The sequence below is a fragment of the Mustela nivalis genome, assembly GCF_964662115.1.
Source record: "Mustela nivalis genome assembly, chromosome: 3".
Lineage (NCBI taxonomy): Eukaryota > Metazoa > Chordata > Mammalia > Carnivora > Mustelidae > Mustela > Mustela nivalis.
This window is the reverse complement of record NC_139022.1, coordinates 84,888,738-84,915,298: the sequence shown is the minus strand read 5'-3', so window position 1 is coordinate 84,915,298 and position 26,561 is coordinate 84,888,738. Positions and strand designations below refer to the sequence as shown.

General features: G+C 36.6%; 1 protein-coding gene across 2 annotated transcripts in view; it reads left to right on the top strand.

Moving 5' to 3' along the window:
• SLC30A5 (solute carrier family 30 member 5) overlaps positions 1-22,088 on the top strand; it is a 35,937-nt gene extending 13,849 nt beyond the window's left edge. The window contains exons 5-16 of one of the 2 annotated variants that reach the window (XM_082722932.1): positions 1,528-1,615; positions 5,577-5,664; positions 6,876-6,952; positions 7,196-7,366; positions 8,046-8,334; positions 8,509-8,717; positions 9,746-9,903; positions 10,799-10,928; positions 14,350-14,551; positions 15,192-15,418; positions 19,680-19,808; positions 20,434-22,088. In XM_082722932.1, the coding sequence (XP_082579058.1) occupies positions 1,528-1,615; positions 5,577-5,664; positions 6,876-6,952; positions 7,196-7,366; positions 8,046-8,334; positions 8,509-8,717; positions 9,746-9,903; positions 10,799-10,928; positions 14,350-14,551; positions 15,192-15,418; positions 19,680-19,808; positions 20,434-20,604 (1,939 nt within the window). In that variant the 3' untranslated portion in view covers positions 20,605-22,088. The remainder of the gene's footprint in view (positions 1-1,527; positions 1,616-5,576; positions 5,665-6,875; positions 6,953-7,195; positions 7,367-8,045; positions 8,335-8,508; positions 8,718-9,745; positions 9,904-10,798; positions 10,929-14,349; positions 14,552-15,191; positions 15,419-19,679; positions 19,809-20,433) is intronic. The other variant, XM_082722933.1, reaches the window with a different exon arrangement.
• The last annotated feature ends 4,473 nt before the right edge of the window (positions 22,089-26,561 follow it).

Here is a 26,561-nt window from a genome sequence, read left to right as displayed (position 1 = left end):
CTGAGATCATGACCCAAGCTGAAGGCAGAGGCTTAGCCCCCTGAGGCACCCCGGTGCCCTACTTTTTCCTTTAATGTTATATTTGAGACTTGCCCATATTGATGCATATGATGTATATATGTAGTTCATTCATTTGATGGCAGTTTTTTGAAATATATATATACTGTAACATTCATTCTTTTTATTTCAGTCCATTTGGGCTGTTATAACAGAAATACTTTGTCGACTGGGTGGCACATTTTTTTTTCTTTTTTAAGATTTATTAACTTATTTTATAAGGAGCATGATTGAGTGGGGTGAGGAACAAAGGGGGAGAGAGAAGCAGACTCCCCACTGAGTGCAGAGCCTGATGTGAGGCTCGATCCCATGACCCTGAGATCATGATCTGAGATGAAATCAGGAATTGGAAGCTTAACCAACTGAGCAACCCAGGTGCCCCATAGACTGGGTGGCTTTTAAACAACATAGATTTATTTCTTAGTTCTGGAGACTGGGAATTCTAATATCAAGGTGAGGCAGATTGTCTGGTGAGGGACTACTTCCTGGTTCATAGACAGCTATCTTTTCTCAGTAACCTCACATGGCAGAACAGGCAAGGAGAATACTCTTATGGTCTTTTTGATGAGGACTCTAATCTCATTCATGAGGGAGGGTTCCACCCTCGTGACCTATGTACCCCAAAGGTCCCACTTCCAAACACCATGACACTGGAGGTTGGGTTTAACATGAATTTAAGGGGGACTCAAATATGCAGTCTGTACCACATTTGAAGTGTACAGTTCAGGTGCACCTGGGTGGCTCAGTGGGTTAAGCATCTGCCTTCAGCTCAGGTCATGATCCCAGGTCCTGGGATTGAGCCCCTCATCAAGCTCCTTGATTAGCAAGGAGCCTGCTATACCCCCGGCTTGTACTCACTTACTGTCTCTCTCTGTCAAATAAATAAATCTTTAAAAAAAAAAAATTCTCTTAATAAAAAAATATGGCATACAATTCAGCATTTCTTAATATATTCATAGAATTTCATTCATTTTTATTGTTGTGTAATAGTCTGTTGAATGGGCATATTCCTTATTATTTATTCTCTTATGAGTGACATTTAGGTTGGGGCTACTGCAAATAAAGCTGATAGGAGCACCCTCTAACTGTTTCCTGGTACACATATACAAGAAATTGATGTGATATAATCCTATAAGTTATACCATTTCAGCTTTTTTTCTCCTTTTTTTTTTTTTTTTTTTTTAATTAAAATTAAGTAGGCTCTACGCCCAACCATGGTACTTGAACTGACCACCAAGATCAGGAGTGAGGTGCTCTACCAGCTGAACTAACCAAGTTACCCTAGTTTCACCCTTTCTAGGGTAGATAAGGCCAGAAGATAGATTATTCCAAAGCAATTGTCCCTATTTATTTTTCTCAGTGTTTTGTGAAATCAAGGAGAAATATTTATTTTCTCTTACTGCAGTTGAATTCATGCTTCTTGGTGAAAATCAGATATATTTTGTGAATGATAATGTTGTATTTTTATAGGACTTTGCTGCTATTTGAACACAGTGATATTGTTGTCATCTCACTACTCAGTGTTTTGTTCACTAGTTCTGGAGGAGGACCAGCAAAGGTAAAATTTTCTGTTATTAGTTACTTGAAAATTGAAAGTTATACATGTGAAATATTATCCAAACCAATTAAATAAAATGTTTCACCATTTAAAAGAATGCAGGGGCTTTTTCTGCTAATTTTAACTTTTTCTTACAAACTTTTTTTTACTTTTTATTCTGAAATCATCATATATCCAGGGAAGTTGCAAAAATAGCACCAAGAGTGCCCTTCACTCAATTTCAGTGGTAATTTCTTACCCAACTCAATTACACTATCAAAACCAAGAAATTAACATTGGTACAATTCATAGACCTTATCAGGACACTGAACAGATTGATCACCACAAAGATTTCCGTCATGCTGTACCCAAGTCTCTTGCCCACCTCGTTTTTAACCCTTATCCATAATCTTTAGAAAACACTTATGAACACTTGTTATAAAGTCTGATGGATATTTGCCCAACATTTTGCCAACTAGGCCTTATTTATCTTAAGTAATTTAAGTACTATCCTTTTTTGGTCAAGGAGTCAAGAATCTGCAATTCCAAATTTTTGTATCTGCAGTTTTTTGTTTTATTTTTTTTAAGATTTTATTTATTTATTTGAGAGAGAGACAGTGAGAGAGAGCATGAGAGGTGAGAAGGTCAGAGGGAGAAGCAGACTCCCCATGGAGCTAGGAGCCCAATGCCGGACTCCAGGATCATGACCTGAGCTGAAGGCAGTTGCTTAACCAACTGAGCCACCCAGGTGCCCCAGTATTTCTTTTTTACTAGATAGTTTGCTGTGCATGGTGCATTGTCCCAGTTATAGGGGAAAGGAGAAATAAAGACAAATAATATGTAGTAGTCCCTGTTCTTTTTTTTTTTTTTTTAAGATTTTATTTATTTATTTGACAGACAGAGATCACAAGTAGGCAGAGGCAGGCAGAGAGAGAGGAGGAAGCAGGTTCCCCGCTGAGCAGAGAGCCTGATGTGATGTGATGTGGGGCTCGATCCCAGGACCCTGAGACCATGACCTGAGCCGAAGGCAGAGGCTTTAACCCACTGAGCCACCCAGGTGCCCCTAGTAGTCCCTGTTCTAAAAGGAGCTGTTGAGGCTATGTAATGAGGCAGATGAATAAAATTAAGTGAACAAAGTAACATACCAGGTAGAGCAGAGAGACCACCTAACCCATAGATTTCAAATGGGATCATTAATATTAAAGCAGATGCCACTATTTAATCTCACTCATAGAATACTCTAAAATAAATATCAAGTAGATTGAAGTATTTTGTCAATAAAAATGTATAATATACAGAGATATTAATATAATAATATGTAAATACATAACTATAGTATAAAACACTATACATAAATGTGATATACTATAGTATGTAAAATATAAACAGCCATAAATGTGTATAATATATAAAATATCGATACATATATAATATAAAATGTAGATGGATAATAAACTACAAGCAAAGAACTTTCTGAGCATAAAAGCCATGGGGAAGGGGTGCCTGGGTGGCTCAGTGGCTTAAGCCTCTGCCTTCAGCTCAGGTCATGATCTCAGGGTCCTGGGATCGAGGCCCACGTCGGGCTCTCTGCTCAGCAGGGAGCCTGCTTCCCTCTCTCTACCTGCTTCTCTGCCTACTTATGATCTCTCTCTCTCTGTCATATAAATAAATAAAATCTTTTTTAAAAATAGGGGTGCCTAGTGGCTCAGTGGGTTAAAGCCTCTGCCTTCGCCTCAGGTCATGATCTCAGGGTCCTGGGATCAAGCCCCACATCGGGCTGTCTGCTCAGCGGGGAGCCTGCTTCCCCCTATCTCTCTGCCTGCTTCTAGCCCACTTCTGATCTGTCAAATAAATTAATAAAATCTTTAAAAAAATTTTTTTTCTAATAAAAATAAAGCAGTGGGGAAAAATCACAATGGGAAAACTCAGTACATTTGACTTCATAGCAATTTTAAGTTTCTGTGTAACAGAAATCGTGCAAACAACAACAGAAAACTACCACAAGTAAAAGTTTTATGTTTCTTTCAAAATATAAATTAGTAAAGTCAGTTAAGAAAAATGCATAAGATTCTCAATAAAAATGAGCCAAGGGCAGGGAAAGACAACTCATAAAAGAAATACAAATGACTTTAAAACATTAAAAAAAAAAAAAACAACTGGGTAGCCCCTGGCTGGCACAGTCGGTTAGGCATCAACTATTGGTTTCAGCTTAGGTCATGATACCAAGGTTGTGAGACTGAGCCCTGTGTAGGCGCCTTGTTCATTCAGTGTGGAGTCTGCTTGACACTCTCTCCCTCTCCCTCTGCCCCTCCCACCTTTCTCTCAAATAAATAAATCTTTTAAAAATATAATTAAAAATAAATAAAAATTTTGCTGCCCTAATACTCAGAAATGAGAATATGAATCGTACACATCATGCCATTAGTGTCTATAATGAATCTGGGCATCTATCCAGGAACATAGCATGTGTTTTTTTCTTTGTTATGACTGAAGCCCTACAAAATTCTCAGTTGTCCTCTTTAACAAAAAATTAAATTATATTCTGGCTGTTGTTGATATTGTCATATTCTAATTTAATGAAAATTATGAAATTTTAAATTGTGTGGTTTATGTATACTGACATTTGTCAAGATATCCATCTACCACACTAACAAAGAATTTATCAAGTGTAGTGGTAATCATGCTCATGAATAAAATAGGATTCTCACTTTAAATTTTAACTTTTATTTGGGGCCCCTGGGTGGCTCAGTGAGTTAAAGCCTCTGCCTTCAGCTCGGGTCATGGTCCCAGGGTCCTGGGATCAAGCTCCGCATCGGGCTCTCTGCTCTGCGGGGAGCCTGCTTCCTCCCCTCTCTCTCTCTGCTTGCTTCTCTGTCTACTTGTGATTTCTCTCTCTCTGTCAAATAAAATCTTTAAAAAAAAAAAAATCATTTAAATTTGAACTTTATAAATAAAATCTTTAAAAAAAATTTTAACTTTTATTTAATGAAAATGTGTGGCAGTATACTTGTAAATTTGTTTTGTTTTGTTTTATACTTGTAAATTTATAAATACAGAATGTATCATATTGCTATTCAGATGGCTTTTATACCAAGCATTCTGAAGTATTTGCATAAACTAGGCAGTATGTTCTTCCTAATTTTCTTTTGTCAAAATCCTTTTCTGAGATGAGAACATAAACTTATAAAAAAAGAATCATCAGCTTTTAAATGCTCTACACTTTTGCTGAATATGAGAAATGACTTGCTAATTTTCCTAATGTGCCTCTTACTCTTTTTCCCTAGAAGAATGGCAACTAGAATATTGATATTATTGTAAATTAACTGTCTTCTCTATCACTTACATGTTGTAGAATAAAATAAGTTCCTACTAATTATTCTGTAGCTGCTTGGGCTTTTCAACCAGAAGCAAAGTAACATTTAGGAAAATTAATTCTGCAAACACTAATAGTTTGTGCACAGTAATCCGGCTAGCCCTCTTAGCAAGGAGACAGTTCAGGTTATCATTCCTATGTGTCTTAAATGCCTTCAAAATATCCTGCAGAATTTGTTGGAGCTCTTTACTTGTTTATGTTACTGTTAATACTGCAAATTTAGGGGCGCCTGGGTGGTTCAGTCTGTTAAGTGTCTGCGTTCAGCTCAGGTCGTGATCCAGGGTCCCGGGATCAAGCCCCACATCGGACTCCCTGCTCAGTGGAGAGCCAGCCTCTCTCTCTCCCTCTGCTGCTCCCCTTGCTTGTGCGCTCACGCTCTCTCTCTCTTTCTCTGTGTCAAATAAATAAATCTTTTTTTTTAACAAATAAAATCTTTAAAAAAAAATACTGCAAATTTATATTGTATAGTAGAAGGGCTTTAATGTGAGATGTTATTTTTTCTTTAAATATTTATTTAGAAAATAATTTTTCTTTAGCATTTATATAATCATGGTCTTGAATATCAACTCTTAAAATAGCCATCCTTGCTAATATTTTCTTCATTTTCAGACAAGAGGGGCTGCTTTTTTCATTATTGCTGTAATCTGCCTATTGCTTTTCGACAATGATGATCTCATGGCTAAAATGGCTGAACACCGTATCCTTTTACAATAGATTGAAATACTTTAGTCTTGCGGAAAAATAGAAGACTGGCAGAATGGGACAAGAAGGAAGATTGAATTAAATTCAGTCATGAAAAAATAAAAATAAAATCAGTCATGAATGAAACTTCCATGGGTTAATGTAGGTATTCAAATAATGAGTAAATTTAGAACAAATTAAGTATTTTATAGCATTTCCATCAATATCTTCTACAGGGACAATGAAAGACTATTTTAGAATATCCTAGTGCTTAAAAAAAAATTTTTTTTTTACTTGCTTGTCAACAAAATCACTCTGTTGGCTACCTTGTAACAAATTTAATGATTTAAATGCTCAATTTAGAAGTCAGTTGCAATTATTAAATATAAACTTCTTTGAAATTTATTGAAAAATCTTTGACATCTTCTTGCCTGAGAGAAAAAGCTGAGTTCCTTCACCTAGTAATCACTCTCTTGCTCTAAACTGTTACGTCTAGTCGAGCTTCCACTACTCTGTAACCTCAGCTTTCCAGTCAAATATGTATACTCATTTTCCTCTACAAACAGACTTGCCTTGTTCTTCCCTGTCTATACACCTTTGCCCACTCCATTCAGCTGACCTTAGAATACCAGTTTTGATTCTTCTGGTTACTGATACTGTCATAAAGCCCGTCATTTAACTAAGTAACAGTTTACTTTGTTACAATGAAAGAGAGTGGTGTGACTTTGCAGAACAGGTTGCTTGTGATATGCCACCCATGCCCTTTTCTGCTTGCTACTTGCTTTAACTGAGGTTTATGTGTTTAGTGATTTAGAAACAGATTTAGGACTGATTTGACATTCTCTGAAAGAACAACCTTAATTTCATGACAGTAGTGGTCCAAGAAGTTCCTTGCTCTTGTCCCTTTGTCATACTTACAGTATACATGCATGTACTTTTGGAGGTTGACTTCTAAAATTTAACAACTATTTCTCAAGGGCTATTCTAATTGTTTTGGAGACAACAAAAGAAATACAGGCCGTCCCAATTTGTAAATCATTTCCCCAAATTAAATTTTTAATTTTTTGTTTTTAAGGGCAATAAACTGTTGGCAAGTAGTCAGGTTTGGGGCCCCCAAACTAGTCTATTGTCAGCCTAAAATAATGTAGCTAAAATTATAGGAGGACTTCAGGATTCAAGGAGTTAATATTTGGGGTTATTTTTTTTCCTTTACTGCAACTCACTTAGCTGAAGGACATCATGACAGTGCTCTAACTCACATGCTTTACACAGCCATTGCCTTCTTAGGTGTGGCAGATCACAAGGTATGTTCTTTTCTTTGTTCCTAATGTGATCAAGAGATTGTAAAAAAGTAGAGCAACTGTAGCTTTAAAAGTGCACTTGAAATAAGTTGCAGTAATTTACAGTACTGCCTGACATTTAAGTAGTTCAGTAATGTGGGGTATGGAAGAGAGACATTAATAGCTCCATTTCTTCAAATATTATGTATTTAAGGATTGAGCATTGGCTGTGTGTTTCTAATGAAACTTATCTAATTTTACTCATAGGGTGGAGTATTGTTGCTAGTACTGGCTTTGTGTTGTAAAGTTGGTTTTCATACAGCTTCCAGAAAACTCTCTGTAGATGTTGGTGGAGCCAAACGTCTTCAAGCTTTATCCCATCTTGTTTCTGTGCTTCTCTTGTGCCCATGGGTCATTGTTCTTTCTGTGACAACTGAGGTAAGAGTAGGAATTTATTGGTAATAAGTAAAATGATTTGCTCTTACTTAAAAATTTTAGTTCAGTACATTGTATTTTATTTCACTTTGAGCTTGCAAGTATCTTAAATTATCATTGCTTTTTATGACAATTTTTGGAAAAATTTGGGGGTAAATTTTACTGTTTATAGAAAATACAAATCAGGTACTATTCCATTTATATATTCATCCCATTCCTGTGGCCCAAAGGAATCAATTTAAGAATATGTATTTATGTTAGAGAGAATGGGTGACCTGGGGGAGGAGCAGAGGGAAAGGGACAAGCAGACTCCACACTGAGCCTGTTGCAGGGCTTGATCCCACAACCCTGAGATCATGACCTGAGCAGAAATCAAAAGTCGGACGCCTAACCAACTGAGCCACCGAGACGCTGAAGAACCTGTTTAATAGTTACTGTGTGTTACAGACAAGGATTGTGGGTCACCTAGAATTTATATAATCATTAAACCATAGCACTTTTATTTTTAATACTTTGGGGGTTACTGGGAAATATACTAATATTTTACAGCTCTTAGCATTTTATGAATCATATTGAGTTAGAATATTTGTTTAAATATAAAGGGATTAACTAAAGCATAAGACATGAACTTTATTCCAGTGCAGTACTAACAATTTATTTTTTTTTCTTTTTTAATTTCTAGAGTAAAGTCGAGTCTTGGTTTTCTCTCATAATGCCTTTCACAACAGTTATCTTTTTTGTCATGATCCTGGATTTCTATGTCGATTCCATTTGTTCAGTCAAAATGGAAGTTTCCAAATATGCCCGCTATGGATCCTTTCCCATTTTTATTAGTGCTCTACTTTTTGGAAATTTTTGGACACATCCAATAACAGACCAGCTTCGAGCTTTGAACAAAGCAGCACACCAGGAAAGCACTGAACATGTCCTGTCTGGAGGAGTGGTAGTGAGCGCTATATTCTTCATTTTGTGTGAGCATTTTTCCCCTTAGGAAATTTCATCTCATGGATTCTGATGTTGAAATCATTTACTTAGTTTGGGAATTTGTTCAGGGCTTGCATTTAGTGCCAACAGATGCCATCTTGGTTTTGGTAGCTTAAACTTTCAAAACATTTTTAATGTTATTTTTTCCCCTTTTTTAAAAGCTGCCAACATCTTATCATCTCCTTCCAAGAGAGGACAGAAAGGCACCCTAATTGGATATTCTCCTGAAGGAACACCTCTTTATAATTTCATGGGTGATGCTTTCCAGCATAGCTCCCAATCGATCCCCAGGTTTATTAAGGAATCACTAAAACAAATTCTTGAGGAGAATGACTCTAGGCAGATCTTTTACTTCTTGTGTTTGAATCTGGTAAGATTTTTATATATTTGTGACATTTCCTAAAAACTACATTTTCTTTCAGTAATAGGAAGATTACAGGATCATATTCAGACTACTTAAGCAAACCATTTCTGAGGCATTTTAGATGCATTAGTTTAGTGTACTATTTTATTTTATTTTTTTAAGATTTTATTTATTTATTTGTCAAAGAGCACTAGCAGGCAGAGTGGCAGAGAGAAAAGCAGGCTTCCTGCTGCACAAGGAGCCCGATTTGGGACTTGATCCCAGGACCCTGGGATCATGACCTGAGCTGAAGGCAGAGACTTAACCCACTGAGCCACCCAGGCATCCCCCTACCCCTGAGATTGCTAACATTTTATAGCCTAGTGTATTAAGTTCTACATACATGAATGAAACTATCTCTATTTCAATAATTTATAAGATGAACATATCTGATATAGTATAGTATCTTACAGTTGTTTGTTTGTTTGTTTTAAGATTTGTTTATTTGTCTGACAGAGAGCGTGCACAAACTGGGGTAGTGGCAGGCAGAGCAGGCAGGAAAGAAGCAGGCTCCCCACTGAGCAAGGAGCTGAATGAAGGACTTGATCCCAGGACCCTAGGATCATGATCTGAGCCAAAGGCAGATGCTTAACCAACTGAGCCACCCAAGTGTCCCTGTTTTACAGTTTATATGAAATGAAATGAAGTGGCAGTTATATCTTTAAGAAAGGTTTGCATAATAAAAGGTGGCTCAGTTGGTTAAGCCCCTGCCTACCACTCAGGTCAGGATCTCAGAGTCCTGGGATTGAGCTACCCACCTGGGCTCCTTGCACCGAGGGGAGTCTGATTCTCCCTCTCTCTCTGCCTGTTGCTTCCCTGCTTGTACTCACTTGCTCCCTCTCCCTCTCTGTCTCTCTCTCTGTCAAATAAAAAAATCTTTAAGAAGAAGTTTGTTTAACTAAAGGGTTAAAATTCTCATGATTAAGTTCTGTTAAATCTCTTGAGACAGTATTTCCTAACATCCTCTCCTGTTTTTCTTTAAATTTATTTTTTAGCTTTTTACCTTTGTTGAATTATTCTATGGCGTGTTGACCAATAGTCTGGGTCTGATCTCAGATGGATTTCACATGCTCTTTGACTGCTCTGCTTTGGTCATGGGTCTTTTTGCGGCCTTGATGAGTAGATGGAAAGCAACTCGGATTTTTTCCTATGGGTAGGTACACTGACCATCAAGGTGATATAATACAATGGAAAAATCTAAGGGCAAATTCCATCTTAGGGAATAAAATTTTATTACTCATACAAGTAATTAAATATAATTAATTTTTAATTACTTTAATAAAAGTAATTTTTCAGAGCTTTAGTTTTCTTTAAATTGGAGTAGATACAAGGAAATAAACCAAGCATATCATCAACAAGTAAATGGCAGTAAGCTCCAGATTATATTCTCTGACTAATTCCTCTTGTATGGAGAGAACAGAAAATCAGTTAGATTTTGAGCTCTTTGCCTAACAGTTTATTTGAGACAGTGGAATGTGCATGGTCATTTGTATCTTTGCCATTAGAAAGAGTATTCAAAATTTGAAGAGGCTATGCATGAAATTCCCTTTCATCAACAATTCAGTTCAACAAATACTAGAATCCTTGATTTGTACAAAGAATTTTGGTAAGACCTACCCTGAATAGATTGATAAATTCAGCTCTTTCAACTGTTAACATTGTGAAAGATAGGTGAGCCAAAAATACAAATAATTTTGGTACAAAGCAGTCTGTATATTATGACAGGTACAGAACCCATCAAGGGAGAGCCCATTAAAAGGAGAGAAGGAACTTCTTGCTAAGAAAGGCTTTATGTAAGAGGAAACTTTGAAGGACTTTGATAAATATTTGTATTTATAAAAAAATATATATTTATAATTGCAACAAACTAAAGTACAGAGAGACTCTTCCAGCATTAGTATGATATTTAAAATCTTGGTAATTTTGTGATCATATTATTTATGTATATAGTTGAAAATTTGGACTTATATACTCTTTTTTAAAATAATATTTATACTTTAAAAATATTTGTCATTTTTCTTTTCTAAAAATATATTCTACATTTTTAGGTATGGCCGAATAGAAATTCTCTCTGGATTTATTAATGGACTTTTTCTAATGGTAATAGCCTTTTTTGTGTTTATGGAGTCAGTGGCTAGATTAATTGATCCTCCGGAATTAGACACACATATGTTAACAGTAAGTCTTTATTCTCCTGTTTGAATTTCTATTCATACCCCATACAGTCTTTTCTATGCTGAAGTTTATTTGTAGTTACTGATCTAGGAAGCTTTTATTTTATTTTTTAATTTAAATTAACATAATTTCTTTTTTTTTAGGATTTTCTTTTTTTCTTTTTTCTTTTTTTTTAAGATTTTATTTATTTATTTGACAGATCACAGGTAGGCAGAGAAGCAGGCAGAGAGCCCGATGTGGGGCTCAATCCCAGGACCCTGGAATCATGACCTGAGCCGAAGGCAGAGACTTTAACCCACTGAGCCACCCAGGCGCCCAAGATTTTATTTATTTATTTGACAGAGAGAGAGATCACAAGTAGGCAGAAAGGCAGGCAGAGAGAGGGGAAGGAGGCTCCCCTCTGAACAAAGAGCCCGACATGGGGCTGGATCCCAGGACCCTGAGATCATGATCCGAGCTGAAGGCAGAGGCTTAACCCACTGAGCCACCCAGGCACCTCTAAGTTAACATAATTTCTTATCTTGTCTTTGTATTTATGCCGCTGACTCTTAGAAATTAATCCTTTTTGCTGGTATTTTAGTTAGAATATTATAGGACAATCTAAAACCTAAGATTTCTTATTAAATTTTTTTCTATGAAGATGTGCTTTATAGGGGTACCTGGCTGGCTCAGTTGTTGAGCATCTGCCTTTGGGTTGGGTCAGGGATTGAGCCCTGCGTGGGGCTCCCTCCTTTGCAGGAAGCCTCCTTCTCCCTCTGCCATTCTACTTGTTTGTGTTTTCTCTGGCTATATCTCTCTCTGTCAAAAGGAAATTAAAAATCTAAAAATAAATAAAAGTAAATTCATTTTTAAAAAGAGGTGCTTTATAGATACCTGAGGAAATTTGCAAAATATTAGAGATAGAATCAGGAAAATACTATTAAAGGCTTTACTTTGTTGATTGTAGTAGTTTATAATGTTCTCCCTGGACCTTCAAACCTTTGCATATGCTATTTCTTGTAGTTGGCATGCCCTTCCCTCACATCTGCCTTCCAGCCTTTGTCAGGACTTTGTTGATATGTCTCTTCCAGTGAGATATTTTCCATTAATCCCTCTTTTCAGGGCGCCTGGATGGCTCAGTCATTAAGCGTCTACCTTTGGCTCAGGTCATGATCCCAGAGTCCTAGGATCGAGCCCTGCAACAGGCTCCCTGCTCCACAGGAATCCTGCTTTTCCCTCTTCCACTCCCCCTGCTTGTGTTCCCTCTCTCGCTGTGTCTCTGTCAAATCAATAAAATCTTTAAAAAATATATCCCTCTTCAAAGACTTTTTTGTATATTTCCCTTTCTCAGTATTCCTGTTATATCTTTTTTTTTTTTTAAAGCAACATTGACTTATAACCCTTTGTCTTTCTTCCACAACTAAAGATATAAGTGAAGTATCTTTAGGACCTGAATTTTCTCTCATTAACACTTAAACTAGCACCTGGCTTGCAGTAGGAAATTAGCAATTAATTGTTGGATGACTATAAGCAGTTATGAATCTGGTTGCTGGAAGCATATATTAATAAGATGCTTTAATTACAGTTTAGAAATATATTTTGAATTTTAAATGCTTATATCTTTTACCTTTAATGTTTGTTATAGAAATTTTTGCAAAACATATTTGCACAGATGTGTAAAGGTGCATGATTCCTTGTGCCTTTGCTCATAATGGTGACAAAAAAAATGTCCACCAAGGAAAAGACTAGTTAAATAAAGAAATAAAGCTGTCATTCATAGGATACTGTATAGCCAATAAAAAGAATGAGGCAGGGGCGCCTGGGTGGCTCAGTGGGTTAAGCCTCTGCCTTCGGCTCGGGTTATGATTCCAGGGTCCTGGGATTGAGCCCTGCATCGGGCTCTCTGCTCAGCAGGGAGCCTGCTTCCTTCTCTCTCTGCCTGCCTCTCTGCCTACTTGTGATCTCTGTCTGTCAAACAAATAAATAAAATCTTTATTTTAAAAAAAAAAAGGAATGAGGCATATTTATATACACTGGCATGAGAAATACTTATAAACTGTACTAAGTTAAAAAAATTCCAAAGCAGCATTATAATGTGATATTATTGCTGGTTTTAAAAGGTGTTTATGTATGTATTTTAGTGTGTGCATATAAAGTACACCATTCTCTCATTGACTGATTTTGGGGGGTTACATGCTTACACTTTCTACATTATTTTTTTCTGATGAAATCTATACAAATGAAACATTTATCATTAGAGGAGAAATATTTGAGATGATGGAGTCTCTGTATATAATATTTGATTTTATTCAAAATTTAGGAACCATTTTCAAGTTCATAAAGCTAACTAAAATTTTAAAATCAGACAGATAAATGGTCTGAGCCTCATTAAGAAGTGTATAATTTCCATTCATGTTTACTAAAGTGAATCTCTTGCCTTATAATCTTTGGAAATTAATTTGAATTATCTGTCCCCATTATTTTTATATATTCTTTTTATAAATCAAGTGGATTTCTCTAAAGGAGAAATTATAATATATGGTAAATTAAGTAACACCCTGAACATCCAAAATCATTTTATAAGAGGATAGTAAAGGGTAACTTAGTTTATCCTTTAGGGTGTTATATGGCATTATTAAATCAAGATAATTCCATTCACTTCTTTTAAAAAAAAAAAAAAGTGAAAGATTACTATTACATGTTTGTTTTTCCATTATACCTTTTTTTTACTTTGGGAAATTTTACTATGTTTTAAGAAACACAATAAGATTATATATATTTGGAATCTACTAGTTAGTAAATTATAATCATTGCCTTACAGACTGAAATTCATCTGGTAATATAAACAAGATTTTAGCTAGAGTGCATACTTGCTCTAGTAAGCAGTACTTTCAAGATCTATTTAAATGAAACAAAACTCTAGCATAACTTATTCATAAATCATGAACCAGATACATGTTCTTTATTGATTAAAACAAGTCCAAATTCCTCTACTTGTCAAAACTTTGCTATTTGAAAGTTAAAATGTTTCTTCTAAAATATTCTAAAATCTCCTTTTTAAAAATTTTGGATATCCTTGAGGGAGACAAACCATTAGAGACTCTTAATCTCACAAAACAAACTGAGGGTTGCCTCAGGGAGTAGGGTAAGGAGAGGGTGGTGGGGTTATGGACATTGGGGGAAGGTATGTGCTATGGTGAGTGCTGTGAAGTGTGTAAACCTGGTATTGACAGACCTGTACCCCTGGGGCTAATAATATATGTTAATTTTTTAAAAAAAGATTAAAAAATAATTTTTTTGGATATCCTTATTGAACTTAAATTTTACCAAAAATACTTTGGAAAACTGTAAATAGAAAAACATATTTAGATGTACAGTAGCTTTTAAATAACAAATATATTTTTTAAATTACAAATTTAAAGGCTTTCTTTTCTCCTTTTACTAGCCAGTCTCAGTTGGAGGGCTGATAGTAAACCTCATTGGTATCTGTGCCTTTAGCCATGCCCATAACCATAACCATGGAGCTTCTCAGGGAAGCTGTCATTTATCTGATCACAGCCATTCCCACCATATGCATGGACACAGTGACCATGGGCATGGTCACAGCCACGGATCTGCAGGCAGAGGCATGAATGCTAACATGAGGGGTGAGTCCTTGCCAAATACTGTCCTATTTTTCAACTGTGTTCTGAATTGACACTGTCTTATTTTTAGTAAATATTGGGTTTCTGGTTACAGTTTTATTTTAGAGAAACACTCTGTGGCTTAAAAAAATGTCTGAAGCCATCTGCTTTAGAAAATGCTCACATTTCTTCATAAATGTCAATTTTAATCAGATAATTGTATTATAGAGTCCTTTTCATAGTGACTTTTGCATAAAAATTATTTGGAAGGGAAATACTATGTCATTATGAACTTTCACTACAAAAGAACCAGGAAATTTTTATTTTACTATAAAATGTATAGGGGAAGTATTATTTACTGTGTTGAATTATTTATTGTGACTATTTAATTTGGGTATTGTCAGAACTTGGCTTCTATGTGATTTCTAGGAAAACCACACCATCATAAAATTCACCAGTCTGAGCTGTAGTTCCCTATATCTTTCTCTTTTTACAACTGTGCCGTGAATTCTTTGAGAGCAGTGACCGTGTTTTTTGAGTTTTTTTTTTTTAAGTACTATCCCCAACAAAATCAGGTGCATAGTAGGTACCCAGTAATATTTATAAAAAGGATAAAAGATCGAGATGTGTTTTAATTTTTAATGTTTTCATATTTTATTTGTAGGTGTATTTCTACATGTTTTGGCAGACACACTTGGCAGTATTGGTGTAATTGTATCCACAGTTCTTATAGAGCAGTTTGGATGGTTCATCGCTGATCCCCTGTGTTCTCTCTTTATTGCTATATTAATATTTCTCAGTGTTGTTCCACTGATTAAAGATGCCTGTCAGGTTCTACTTTTGAGACTGCCACCAGAATATGAAAAAGAGCTACATCTTGCTTTAGAAAAGGTACTGTGTGTAATTTATTCACTATATTTTTTCCTTTTAAAATAGCATTTGAGGGCACCTGGGTGGCTCAGTGGGTTAAGCCACTGCCTTCGGCTCAGGTCATGATCTCAGGGTCCTGGGATCGAGTCCCGCATCGGGCTCTCTGCTCAGCAGGGAGCCTGCTTCCTCCTCTCTCTCTCTACCTGCCTCTCTTCCTACCTGTGATCTCTCTCTGTCAAATAAATAAATAAAATCTTTAAAAAAAATAAAATAGCATTTGAAAAAGTAGTAATAATAATAAATAAAATAGCATTTGAAATTGAGTAAGTTGACTCAACTAGAAATGTGCAAAATATGAATTAAAATACAGTTTTATTTAAAAGACATAAAAAGGTTTAGTTGGTTAAGCATCTGACTCTTGATTTTGGCTCAGGTCATCGTCTCAGACTCGTGAGATTGAGCCCTGCATCAGGCTCCACATGGAGGCTACTTAATATTCTTAGTCCCTTCCGCCCCCCATTTGTGTGTGCACACACACACTCTCTTTCTCTCTTTCAAAAGTAAATACATACATATATGCATACATACATACATACATAACTAACATACATATAAAATAGGGAGTGAGGGGTGCCTGGGTCGCTCAGTGGGTTAAGCCTCTGTCTTTGGCTCAGGTTCTAATCCTGAGGTCCTGGGATCGAGGTCCGCATCCGACTCTCTGCTAAGCAGGGAGCCTGCTTCCTCCTCTCTCTCTGCTTGCCTCTCTGCCTACTTGTGATCTCTGTCAAATAAATAAATGAAATCTTTGAAAGAAGAGAAAAGAGGGGTGCCTGGGTGGCTCAGTGGGTTAAGCCTCTGCCTTCAGCTCAGGTCATGATCCCAGGGTCCTGGGATCGAGCCCCGCATTGGGCTCTCTGCTAAGTGGGGAGCCTGCTTCCCCCTCTCTGCCTGCTTCTCTGCCTACTTGTGATCTCTCTCTCTCACTCTGTTAAATAAATAAACAAAATCTTTTTTAAAAAAAGAAATAAAGAAAAGAAAATAGGGAGTGAATAAATGGAGAGATTTTTCTTGGATGGGAAACTATTATGAAGTTGTCCTATTTCTTGCATTTAAATCTCAGTGCAGTTGCCTTTCCTGGGATTCTTTTCTTTTGTTTGTTTTTGTTTTGGGGGAGAATAGGTAATCCAGTATTACTTAGAGACTTATTTGGAAGTGTTAATGCTTGAGAATAAAAACAACAAAGATGTAAAAACTACAGAATTAACTAATAGGATCCCATTCTGTGAGTATAAAGTTACAGAATTAACTAACACCAATAACAGTTTTATTCTTGCACAGCAATAAACACATAAATCAATTTTTTAAAAATTGGTTGTCCAGAAACAGACCCAGGAATTTATGGAATTCAGTTTGTAGCAATGGCATTTTAGGGCGCCTGGGTGGCTCAGTGGGTTAAACCGCTGCCTTCGGCTCAGGTCATGATCTCAGGGTCCTGGGATTGAGCACTGCATCAGTCTCTGCACTCCTTGGGGAATCTGCTTGAGATTCTCTCTCCCCTCTCCCTCTGCCCCTCCCCCCACTAGTGTGTGCGCTCTCTCACTCTCTTACTCTCTAAAATAAATAAAATGTTTTTAAGTGATCTCTGCGCCCATCGTGGGGCTCAAACCCACAATCCTGAGATCACAGGTTCTACTGACTGAGCCAGGCAGGCGCCCCTCATTTTTTTTTTTCCAAGTAAGCTTTACAACCAACATGGGGCTTGAATTCATGACCCTGAGAAAGAGAATTTGATACTTTTTCTTTTTTTTTAAGGTAATCTCTACACTCAACATGGGCCTCAAACTCACAACCCCAAAATAAAGACTTGCATGTTCTTTTTCTTTTCTTCTTTTAATTTTTTTTTAAGGTTTTGTTTATTTATTTGACAGATCACAAGTAGGCAGAGGCAGGCAGAGAGAGAGGGGGAAGCAGGCTCCCTGCAGAGCAGAGAGCCCGATGCGGGGCTCGATCCCAGGACTCTGGGATCATGACCTGAGCCGAAGGCAGAGGCTTTAACCCACTGAGCCACCCAGGTGCCCCTAATTTTTTTTTAAAGATTTTTATTTACTTAGGGTGCCTGGGTGGCTTAGTTGGTTGAGCGTCTGCCTTCAGCTCAGGTTGTGGTCTCATGGTCCTGGGATCAGGTCCTGCATTGGTCTCCTTGCTTAACAGGGAGTCCACTTCTCCCTCTCCCTCTCCTGCTTTCTTTCTCTCTCTGTCAAATAATAAAAACCTTGGGGGGGGTATATTTTTACTTATTTATTTGAAAGAGAGAATAGAAGCAGGGGTAGCAGCAGGCAGAGGGAGAAGGACAAGCAGGCTCCCGCTGAGCAAGGAGCCCACATAGCACTCAATCCTAGAACCACAGGATCATGACCTGAGCCAAAGGCAGATGCTTAACCAACTGAGCCACACAGGCACCCTTGCCATATCATGTTAAATTAAGATCTGCTGATGAGAAGTTAATATCTTGAATGTTTAAGAAATAACATCTTAACCCACTGTTTTCATAAATTTGTGAAGTTTTCTCACCTACATCCTACTAAAAGGAAAAAAAAAGTTTTGCTTTGTTTTGTTTGTTTTAAGATATTTATTTATTTATTTATTTGACAGAGAGAGATCACAAGTAGGTAGAGAGGCAGGCAGAGAGAGACGAAGGGAAGCAGGCTCCCTGCTGAGCAGAGAGCCCAATGTGGGACTTGATCCCAGGACCCTGAGATCACGACCTGAGCTGAAGGCAGCGGCTTAACCCACTGAGCCACCCAGGCGCCCGAAAAAAAAAAAAAAATTTATTTCAAAAATACTTTAGGCTTGGGCGCCTGGGTGGCTCAGTGGGTTAAGCCACTGCCTTCGGCTCAGGTCATGATCTCAGGGTCCTGGGATCGAGTCCCACATCGGGCTCTCTGCTCAGCAGGGAGCCTGCTTCCTCCTCTCTCTCTCTGCCTGCCTCTCTGCCTACTTGTGATCTCTCTCTGTCAAATAAATAAATAAAATCTTTAAAAAAAAAAAAAAATACTTTAGGCCCATTTTGGAAAACTTCAAAAAAAAAAAATTTTTTTTTTTTTTTTTTAATTTATTTGACAGACAGAGATCACAAGTAGGCAGAGAGGCAGGCAGAGAGAGAGGAGGAAGCAGGCTCCCCACCGAGCAGAGAGCCCTATGCGGGGCTCAATCCCGGGACCCTGAAATCATGACCTGAGCCAAAGGCAGAGGCTTAACCCACTGAGCCACCAGGTGCCCCAACTTCAAAATATTTTTGTTTTATTTTGCCTTGTTTTTATTTAAGGACTCTCTGCCACTAGTGTGGAGCTTGAACTCACGTGTTCTGCCGACTGAGCCAACCAGGCACCCCATCTTCAAAATATCTTAATATGGAAAAGCACATTTTCTTCCCTGCTCAGAGGACAGAGCCTGCTTCTCTCTCTCAAATAAATAATAAAGAAAATCTTTAAAAAAATTTTTAAAGCTATTTTGAAAATAAAAATGGCAAAACTGTTTTGTACTGCTTTGCAAAATTTTCCCCATTTAGTTATGTCATGTTGATAAATACCGTCATACATTTTTAATGCATGTAGTGTTACAATGTATGCAATATCTGTTACTTAATCACTTCATTTTTAAACATAGAGGATATCTTTTAAACATGTTTATGTAACCATTAATATATGAATGTGTGTATAAATGTGAGGAAACCAGGTAGTCCACTCAAAATATCCAGTGTTTAGAAAAGGCACAGTACCTCTTAAAGAGGTGAAAATGGGGGCGCCTGGGTGGCTCAGTGGGTTAAGCCTCTGCCTTCGGCTCAGGTCATGATCTCAGGGTCCTGGGATCGAGTCCCGCATCGGGCTCTCTGCTTAGCAGGGAGCCTGCTTCCTCCTCTCTCTCTCTCTGCCTGCCTCTCTGCCTACTTGTGATCTCTGTCTGTCAAATAAAATAAATAAAATATTTAAAAAAAAAAAAAAGAGGTGAAAATGGGTATGCAACTGTTGAGTGTAAAGACACCTGTAACCCCCATTCATTTCCTGTTCAGACCTGTCTTCCCTGACATCATTCCCATTTCAAAATATTTTAGGCACCTTTACTTCAAACAAGTTATCCCTTTCTTTTCTTACTTCTTTGCTCTCCTTATTATCTTTTTACTAAAATCAGCTTAATAGTAGTTTCTTGGACCAAAAAGTTTGCTTTCTGTTAAGTAAATCAGCTTTTTAAGTCCATTTACATCATCTCTTCTTTTATTTGACAGATACAGAAAATTGAAGGATTAATATCATACCGAGACCCTCATTTTTGGCGTCATTCAGCCAGTGTTGTGGCAGGAACAATTCATATACAGGTGACATCAGATGTGCTGGAACAAAGAATAGTACAGCAGGTGATAATCTTTTGTCTGTAATTAAAGTAATCTCATTTGAGTTAATTCATGCAAAAACTGGGACACATTATAAATTACACAGTTGAGTAATCAATTAACTGTTCAAAAACACCAATCTTTTAGCTGTTCAAGGATAATATAACTTACTTTTTATGTCTAGATTTGTTTTCCAGCCCAAAATGGTTAAAATAAAATTAAGTTTTAGTGCTTAAATGACAGGCTTAAGTGAATGTAAAAAAATTTACTTATGATCCACATTGGCTCCCAATCGATTATCCAGAAATAAATTATTATAAATACAGATTTAGATTAACAGTAATTACAGTCAAGTTGGCAGCATTTAACGCTGTGATTGGAAGTAAGGATCAAAGCAGTTCCCTATATTCCTATTCTAAACCTACCATATTAGAAACAAAAGCTATTTCCCTTTTCAAGTTTGAATGTCAGGTCAGTAATTTGGCCGTCTAAAGAAATATAGCTAACATTTGACCAAATAAATAATAAATATTACTTTGAGGATTATCTTTTACTATCTGTGGCTATGAAAAAAATGTAATCTCAGTTATAAGATATGCACTAAATGTATTAATCTAAATGCTTTAAAATGTATGGGTTTTGATAACAGGTTACAGGAATACTTAAAGATGCTGGAGTAAACAATTTAACAATTCAAGTGGAAAAAGAGGCATATTTTCAACATATGTCTGGCCTAAGTACTGGATTTCATGATGTTCTAGCTATGACAAAACAAATGGAGTCCATGAAATACTACAAAGATGGTACTTACATCATGTGAGATAACTCAAGAATTACCTGTGGGATATGAACAATGAAGATTAATTTACTCGGTATTTATAATATTGCCAGAAGGAAGAAAATTGCACATAATTGTACAGAAACATTTGCTGTATTCGAAAAAAATTCTAAAGCTCCCTGCTATTGGATCAAGGAATCTTTCTTAAAGGAAATTTAAATACAGAACGAAGCATTAATTGTACAAGTAAAATAATTACTTGAATTATGTGTATAACAGGAATCTTAAAATTTGAGTGAACATGATGTATCACATCATCTTCAAAAATGAACATATAATGATGGATTCTAATGAAGACCAAAATTACTTGTGTGTTTACTTTCTGTCAGAAAGCATCTCCATTGTAAATAATGTATTTACATGTTTATTACAAAGACCCAAATGAAAAATTTTTAGTCAATTTTTTGCATAGCCCTAGGATAAAATAGGAATAAAAGTTCTATATTTATGGATTTTCTGTATATAAAACTGGTTTCTAATTATAACTTAAATCCATTAAGTAAAAGCTGTATTGCCACTTTAAATGTAAACTAAATTATTTGGGAGAAACCAACCACTGAAATGAGACAAACATTGAGAATAGGGAAGTATATAACATTATTGATGTATTACAAAAACCAACCACTCTGTAAAATAAATTTTTTTACTTTTGGTAATATTTGCAAATGAATAATTACTTTATTAGGTTAAAGAACTTATACTAAGTTGTGTGCATGTTATTCGATCACTTGTCTTCTTCCTCTGAAGTAGAATATTCCATTTCTTGTTATGCATCTGCCATTCCAAGTTGCTTGTCAAGCTGGGATCCAAGCAATGCGAGGGTTCTCATTTTTCATTTAGCTCCATATTTTGTGAAACAACCAGCTGAGAGAATCATAAATAATGTCAACTCACATTTGAATTTTCTGCCTTAAACACAGCTTCTTTTTTTAATTTCTGGGACATGTGGATCTATAAGAAGTATCAAAGAATAGGTAGTTATTTTAAATTTAGTAAGTAAATCTTGTCCGTAAGTACTTTTGCATCATGAAATCAAAATATCTACCCTGTAACTACTTTCTATAACAATATCTAATTTATATTTTTTCATTTCCAATTTAAACTGAATGTATAGTCTGAAAAAATGTATGATAAAGAGATCTATAATAATATATGCAGTTTTATGAACACCAAAGAATGTTCAAAAGAAACTTTGAATACCTATTTATAAGCATTTGAATATTTTCATTCATATAATAGGAATTTTGATAAGTAGGATGAATTAATTTTAGTATGGGTGTTATTTTTTTAACTATACCATAATGGCAAACATGTATTGTAAATCATATTTTTATCTTAACAATTTTAATATGTGAGAGGTTCTAGAAATTTGTTACAAGTTATTTTGATATTCTTTGTCTTATCCTTACACATTTTCTGGTCCAGAATCTTCAATACATAATTAAACTTTTTGAGTGGTGGGAAAATAATTGCATATTGATGTTTTAATGCAATTTTGGTATGTTAAAAAATTTTTAAGTAGATAGGTACAATACATATTGCATCGTTATTAAAATTGCCATGTCCTAGGAGGCATATAACAGCAGAAAAGTTAAGTTACTGTGATGAGAGATAAGGCGAGACATAGGGCATGGGCTGAAGGGGATGCAGATTGGAAGTAGGGAAACCAGTATTAAGAGCAGCAGGGTGCGGGTTCTAACTCTTACAAACATTGTGACTTCAGGCAAATCCTTCTCTGGGTATCTTTTTTTTCCCCTGGTACATAAAACCAGAATAAAATTTGCTCACATTCATAGGATTATGAGGAGCAAAAGGAATGATGTATGTGAGATGAATTGGAAAAAAAAATTTCTTAAAGTTGAAAAGGGCTCAGTAAAATTGAGGAGTTGTTATTATTCTAAACCTGCATTCAATTTGTCTATTTTTTCCTATTAAAATCAGTATCCCAAGAGATAAACTGTATTTAAATTGTATAAATAAGTTCAAAATAATACTGGAAGCAGCAGCCTGTTTAACAGTTCATTTGCCCCAAGGGTGGTGGTGGTGGTTTACCACACCTATTAATTTGTCTCCTCTTCCTTTACTCTCCAGCCATTGTTTTTCGTATATTATCAATTTGGGAGCTCATGATTTCCACTTAGAATTAACTTTAGGGATGCCTAGGTGGCTCAGTCGGCTAAGCGGCTGCGTTTGGCTCAGGTCATGATCCCAGAGTCCTGGGACAGAGGCCCACATTGGACTCTCCTCTCAGTGGCGAAGCCGCTTCTCCTTTTACCTCTGTCATCCCTCTTGCTTCCACTCTCTCAAATATATATAAAAAAAAATCTTAAAAAAAGAATTAACTTAATACATCTGTTATAAAGATTTATTATTCCTTTTATACAGTCAGATTTTAAATTTCCTAATTTTAACAGAATAATGAAACTAATTATAATTATAATTATAATTATAATTATAATTATAATTATAATTATATCTCTAAGCATTCTGGTTAGAACCCTGGTTCTGGTTAAATTTAGATGATGATTCTCCCCTAAAACTTATACTACAATAATGCAGAGATAATTTGTTTTTACTAGTTAATGGTAACATGGTTCAGAATTCAAGAATAAATGGCAAAAAAACCTCACACCCCTGTCACTCAGATACACAGCTCTCCTCTCTAGAAATTACCACACTTGTCAGTTTATAGTATATCCTTACAGATACCTTATAAATGTACAAATACATATATGTATTTTTTACTTAGAAATTATTCTAGGGGCACCTGGGTGGCTCAGTTGGTTAAGCGGCTGCCTTTGGGTCGGGTCATGATTCCAGGGTCCTGGGATCAAGCCCATCATCCGGCTCCCTGCTTAGAAGGGAGCCTGCTTCTCTCTCCCTCTGCCTGCTGCTCTGCTTACTTGTGCTCTCTCTATCTCTCTGTCAAATAAATAAAATATTTTTTAGGAAAAAAAAATTATTCAAAACACTAAAAAGCAGTCCATTTTTTTTTCCCTAGCTGCATAGTAACCCTAGTGATGCAGTTTTTTTGATTGGTTCCAATGTTTTGCTGTTATAGACTACTGATAGACAGCTTTGCCCAAATACTATTTTGCATATGCACAAATAAATATATAGAATATATTCCAGCATGTAGGATTTCAGAGTCAAAGGGTTTAGGACATTTATAATATACTAAATTGTACCCTGTAGAGATTTTAACAGTTTACCTCCCCTCAGCAATGTTAGATGTCTTAAAATATTTTAAGATGGTGCTTGGCTGGCTCAATCAGTAGAGCATGTAACTCTTCATATCAGGGTGGTAAGTTTGAGCCCCATGTTGGGCATAGAGATTACTTAACTGTATAGATAAATAGAGCTCATATAATAAAAATTATTTTTTTAAGGTTTTATTTATTTATTTGACAGAAAGAAAGCACAAGCAGGGGGAGTAACAGGCAGAGGGAGGAGGAGAAACAGCCTCCCAGCTGACCAGAGCCTGATGTGGGGCTCAATCCCAGGATCCTGGGATCATGACCTGAGCCAAAGACAACCACTTAACCTACTGAGCCACCCAGGCGCCCCTCACATAATAAAAATTCCATCTGAATTTTTTTTTTAATTTTTAAGATTAAATTCTTAAAATTTAAGAATTTTAAGGCAAACTTTTTTTTTTTTAAGATTTTGTTTATTTATTTGACAGAGATCACAAGTAGGCAAAGATGCAGGCAGAGAGAGAGGGGAAGCAGACTCCCTGCTGAGCAGAGCCCGATGTGGGGCTCGATCCCAGGACCCCGAGATCATGACCCGAGCTGAAGGCAGAGGCCTTAACCCACTGAACCACCCAGGCACTCCAAGGCAAACATTTCTTAATAGTCTTAATTCATATGCAAGTTAAATATGCAGAGATTATACATAGATGCTAAACAGATTCCAGTTATAAAACCACTAATGTTCATTTTTAGAGTGATTTTTCAAAAGGAAATTTTTCTAGTAAATACTGTGTGATACAATTAAAATGGTAAAATTGGATTTTTTTAAAAGATTTTATTTATTTGACACAGAGAGAGATCACAAGCTGACAGAGAGGCAAGCAGAGAGAAAGGGGAAGCAGACTCCCTGCTGGCAGAGCCCGATGTGGGGCTCGATCCCAGGACCCTGAGACCATGACCTGAGCTGAAGGCAGAGGCTTTAACCCACTGAGCCACCCAGGCGCCCCTGGATTTTTTTTTAATCAAATTTTTTTTCTGTGATTTTTTCCTTCTATGCACAGTACAGTTTCTAAGACAGGTGATCAATATTATATTTTCTGCATGTACAAATACGGTATCCTGTTACTTTTCTTTTCTACTGTTTTTTTTTTTTTTTAAGATTTTATTTATTTATTTGACAGAGAGAAATCACAAGTAGATGGAGAGGCAGGCAGAGAGAGAGAGAGGAGGAAGCAGGCTCCCTGCCAAGCAGAGAGCCCGATGCGGGACTCGATCCCAGGACCCTGAGATCATGACCTGAGCCGAAGGCAGCGGCTTAACCCACTGAGCCACCCAGGCGCCCCCTTTTCTACTGTTTTTGTTGTAGTACACTTAGGTACACAGTGAAATACATTTTAAGTGCTCAGTTCAGTGAAGTGAGGATATGGAGCAACCGGAACTCAGTGCAAGTGGGATAATGAAATGATACAGCCACTTCGGAGAACTATTTGCATTTCTTTGAAAGTTAAACATATATCTACCCTGTGACCTGGCAGTTGTTCCTTAGGTGTTTACCCAGGTTTACCCAAGAAATGGAAAGGTGTGTCACAAAAAGACTTGTACAAGAATGTATATAATCATGATAACCAAAAACCAGAAACAACCCAAATATCCATCAACAAGAAGATGGATAAAATTATAGTATATTCATAATGGAGCAGTACTCAACAGTTTAAAAAAATATATACAGTTTCAAAAATATAGGTAAATCTCAAAAACACTATGTCAAGTGAAAGCTGCCAGACTCAAAAGAGTTCGTACTTTATGATTACGTGTACTTAAAATCCAAGAACAAAGCCTATAGTGATAGAGCACAGGAAATAGTTTGTATTTTCTATTTTTGTCATAAAAAATTATCATAAACTTAGATGTTTAACACTAACTGTCTTATAGTTGTACGTCAGCAGTCTAATACGGGTCTCACTGGGCTAAAATCAAGGTGCTGCAGGACTGTTTTCTTTCCCTAAACTCTGGGGGAGAATCGATTTCCTTGCTCATTCAGGTGATTGGCTGAATTCACTGTTTGTAGCTGTGGGACTGAGGTCTCTGTTTCTTCGTTCATGTTCCTGGTTTCTAGAGGCCACCTGTATTCCTTGGCTTCTTCCATCTTCACAGCCAGCAACAATGGGTCATGTGCTCCTCACATCTGAAATCTCTCCTGTTTTCTTTCCCCACTGTTATATCTTCTTCTGACCTACTTTTCTGCCCTCCTCTTCTACTTTTAAGGATTCATGTGGTTCTACCAGGCCCATCCAGGTAATCCAGAATTATCTCCTATCTCAAGGTCTTAAAAGTCCCTTTGCCAGGTAACATATTCAAAGGATGTTCATATTCTCAGGTTGTAAGCATTCTGGAGGGGGAGTGGCTCATTATTCTGCCTACATGGTTGCAGTGGAGGGGCTTTGAGGAAGGGACTGGAGCTGAGAGGTTTCTAAAGAATCAAGATAGGAGAATGACAGTGCAATCTAGGGGGGAGTTAGAAGGCTTTTGCCAAAATCCAAGTGAGAGAAGACGGTGACCTGGACTCAGGTCATGTGGACTCAGGACTTGTGATATGTTCATTGCCTCTTATTTTTTAAGTTTGCTATTTAAGATTTAAAAAAAAAAAAAAAAAAGATACAAACTCTTTCTTCAATACACTTTATTAAAGTGGAGAAGATAGGATGAAAATAACTATAATTCAAGATTTAGAGAGATTGGGTGCCA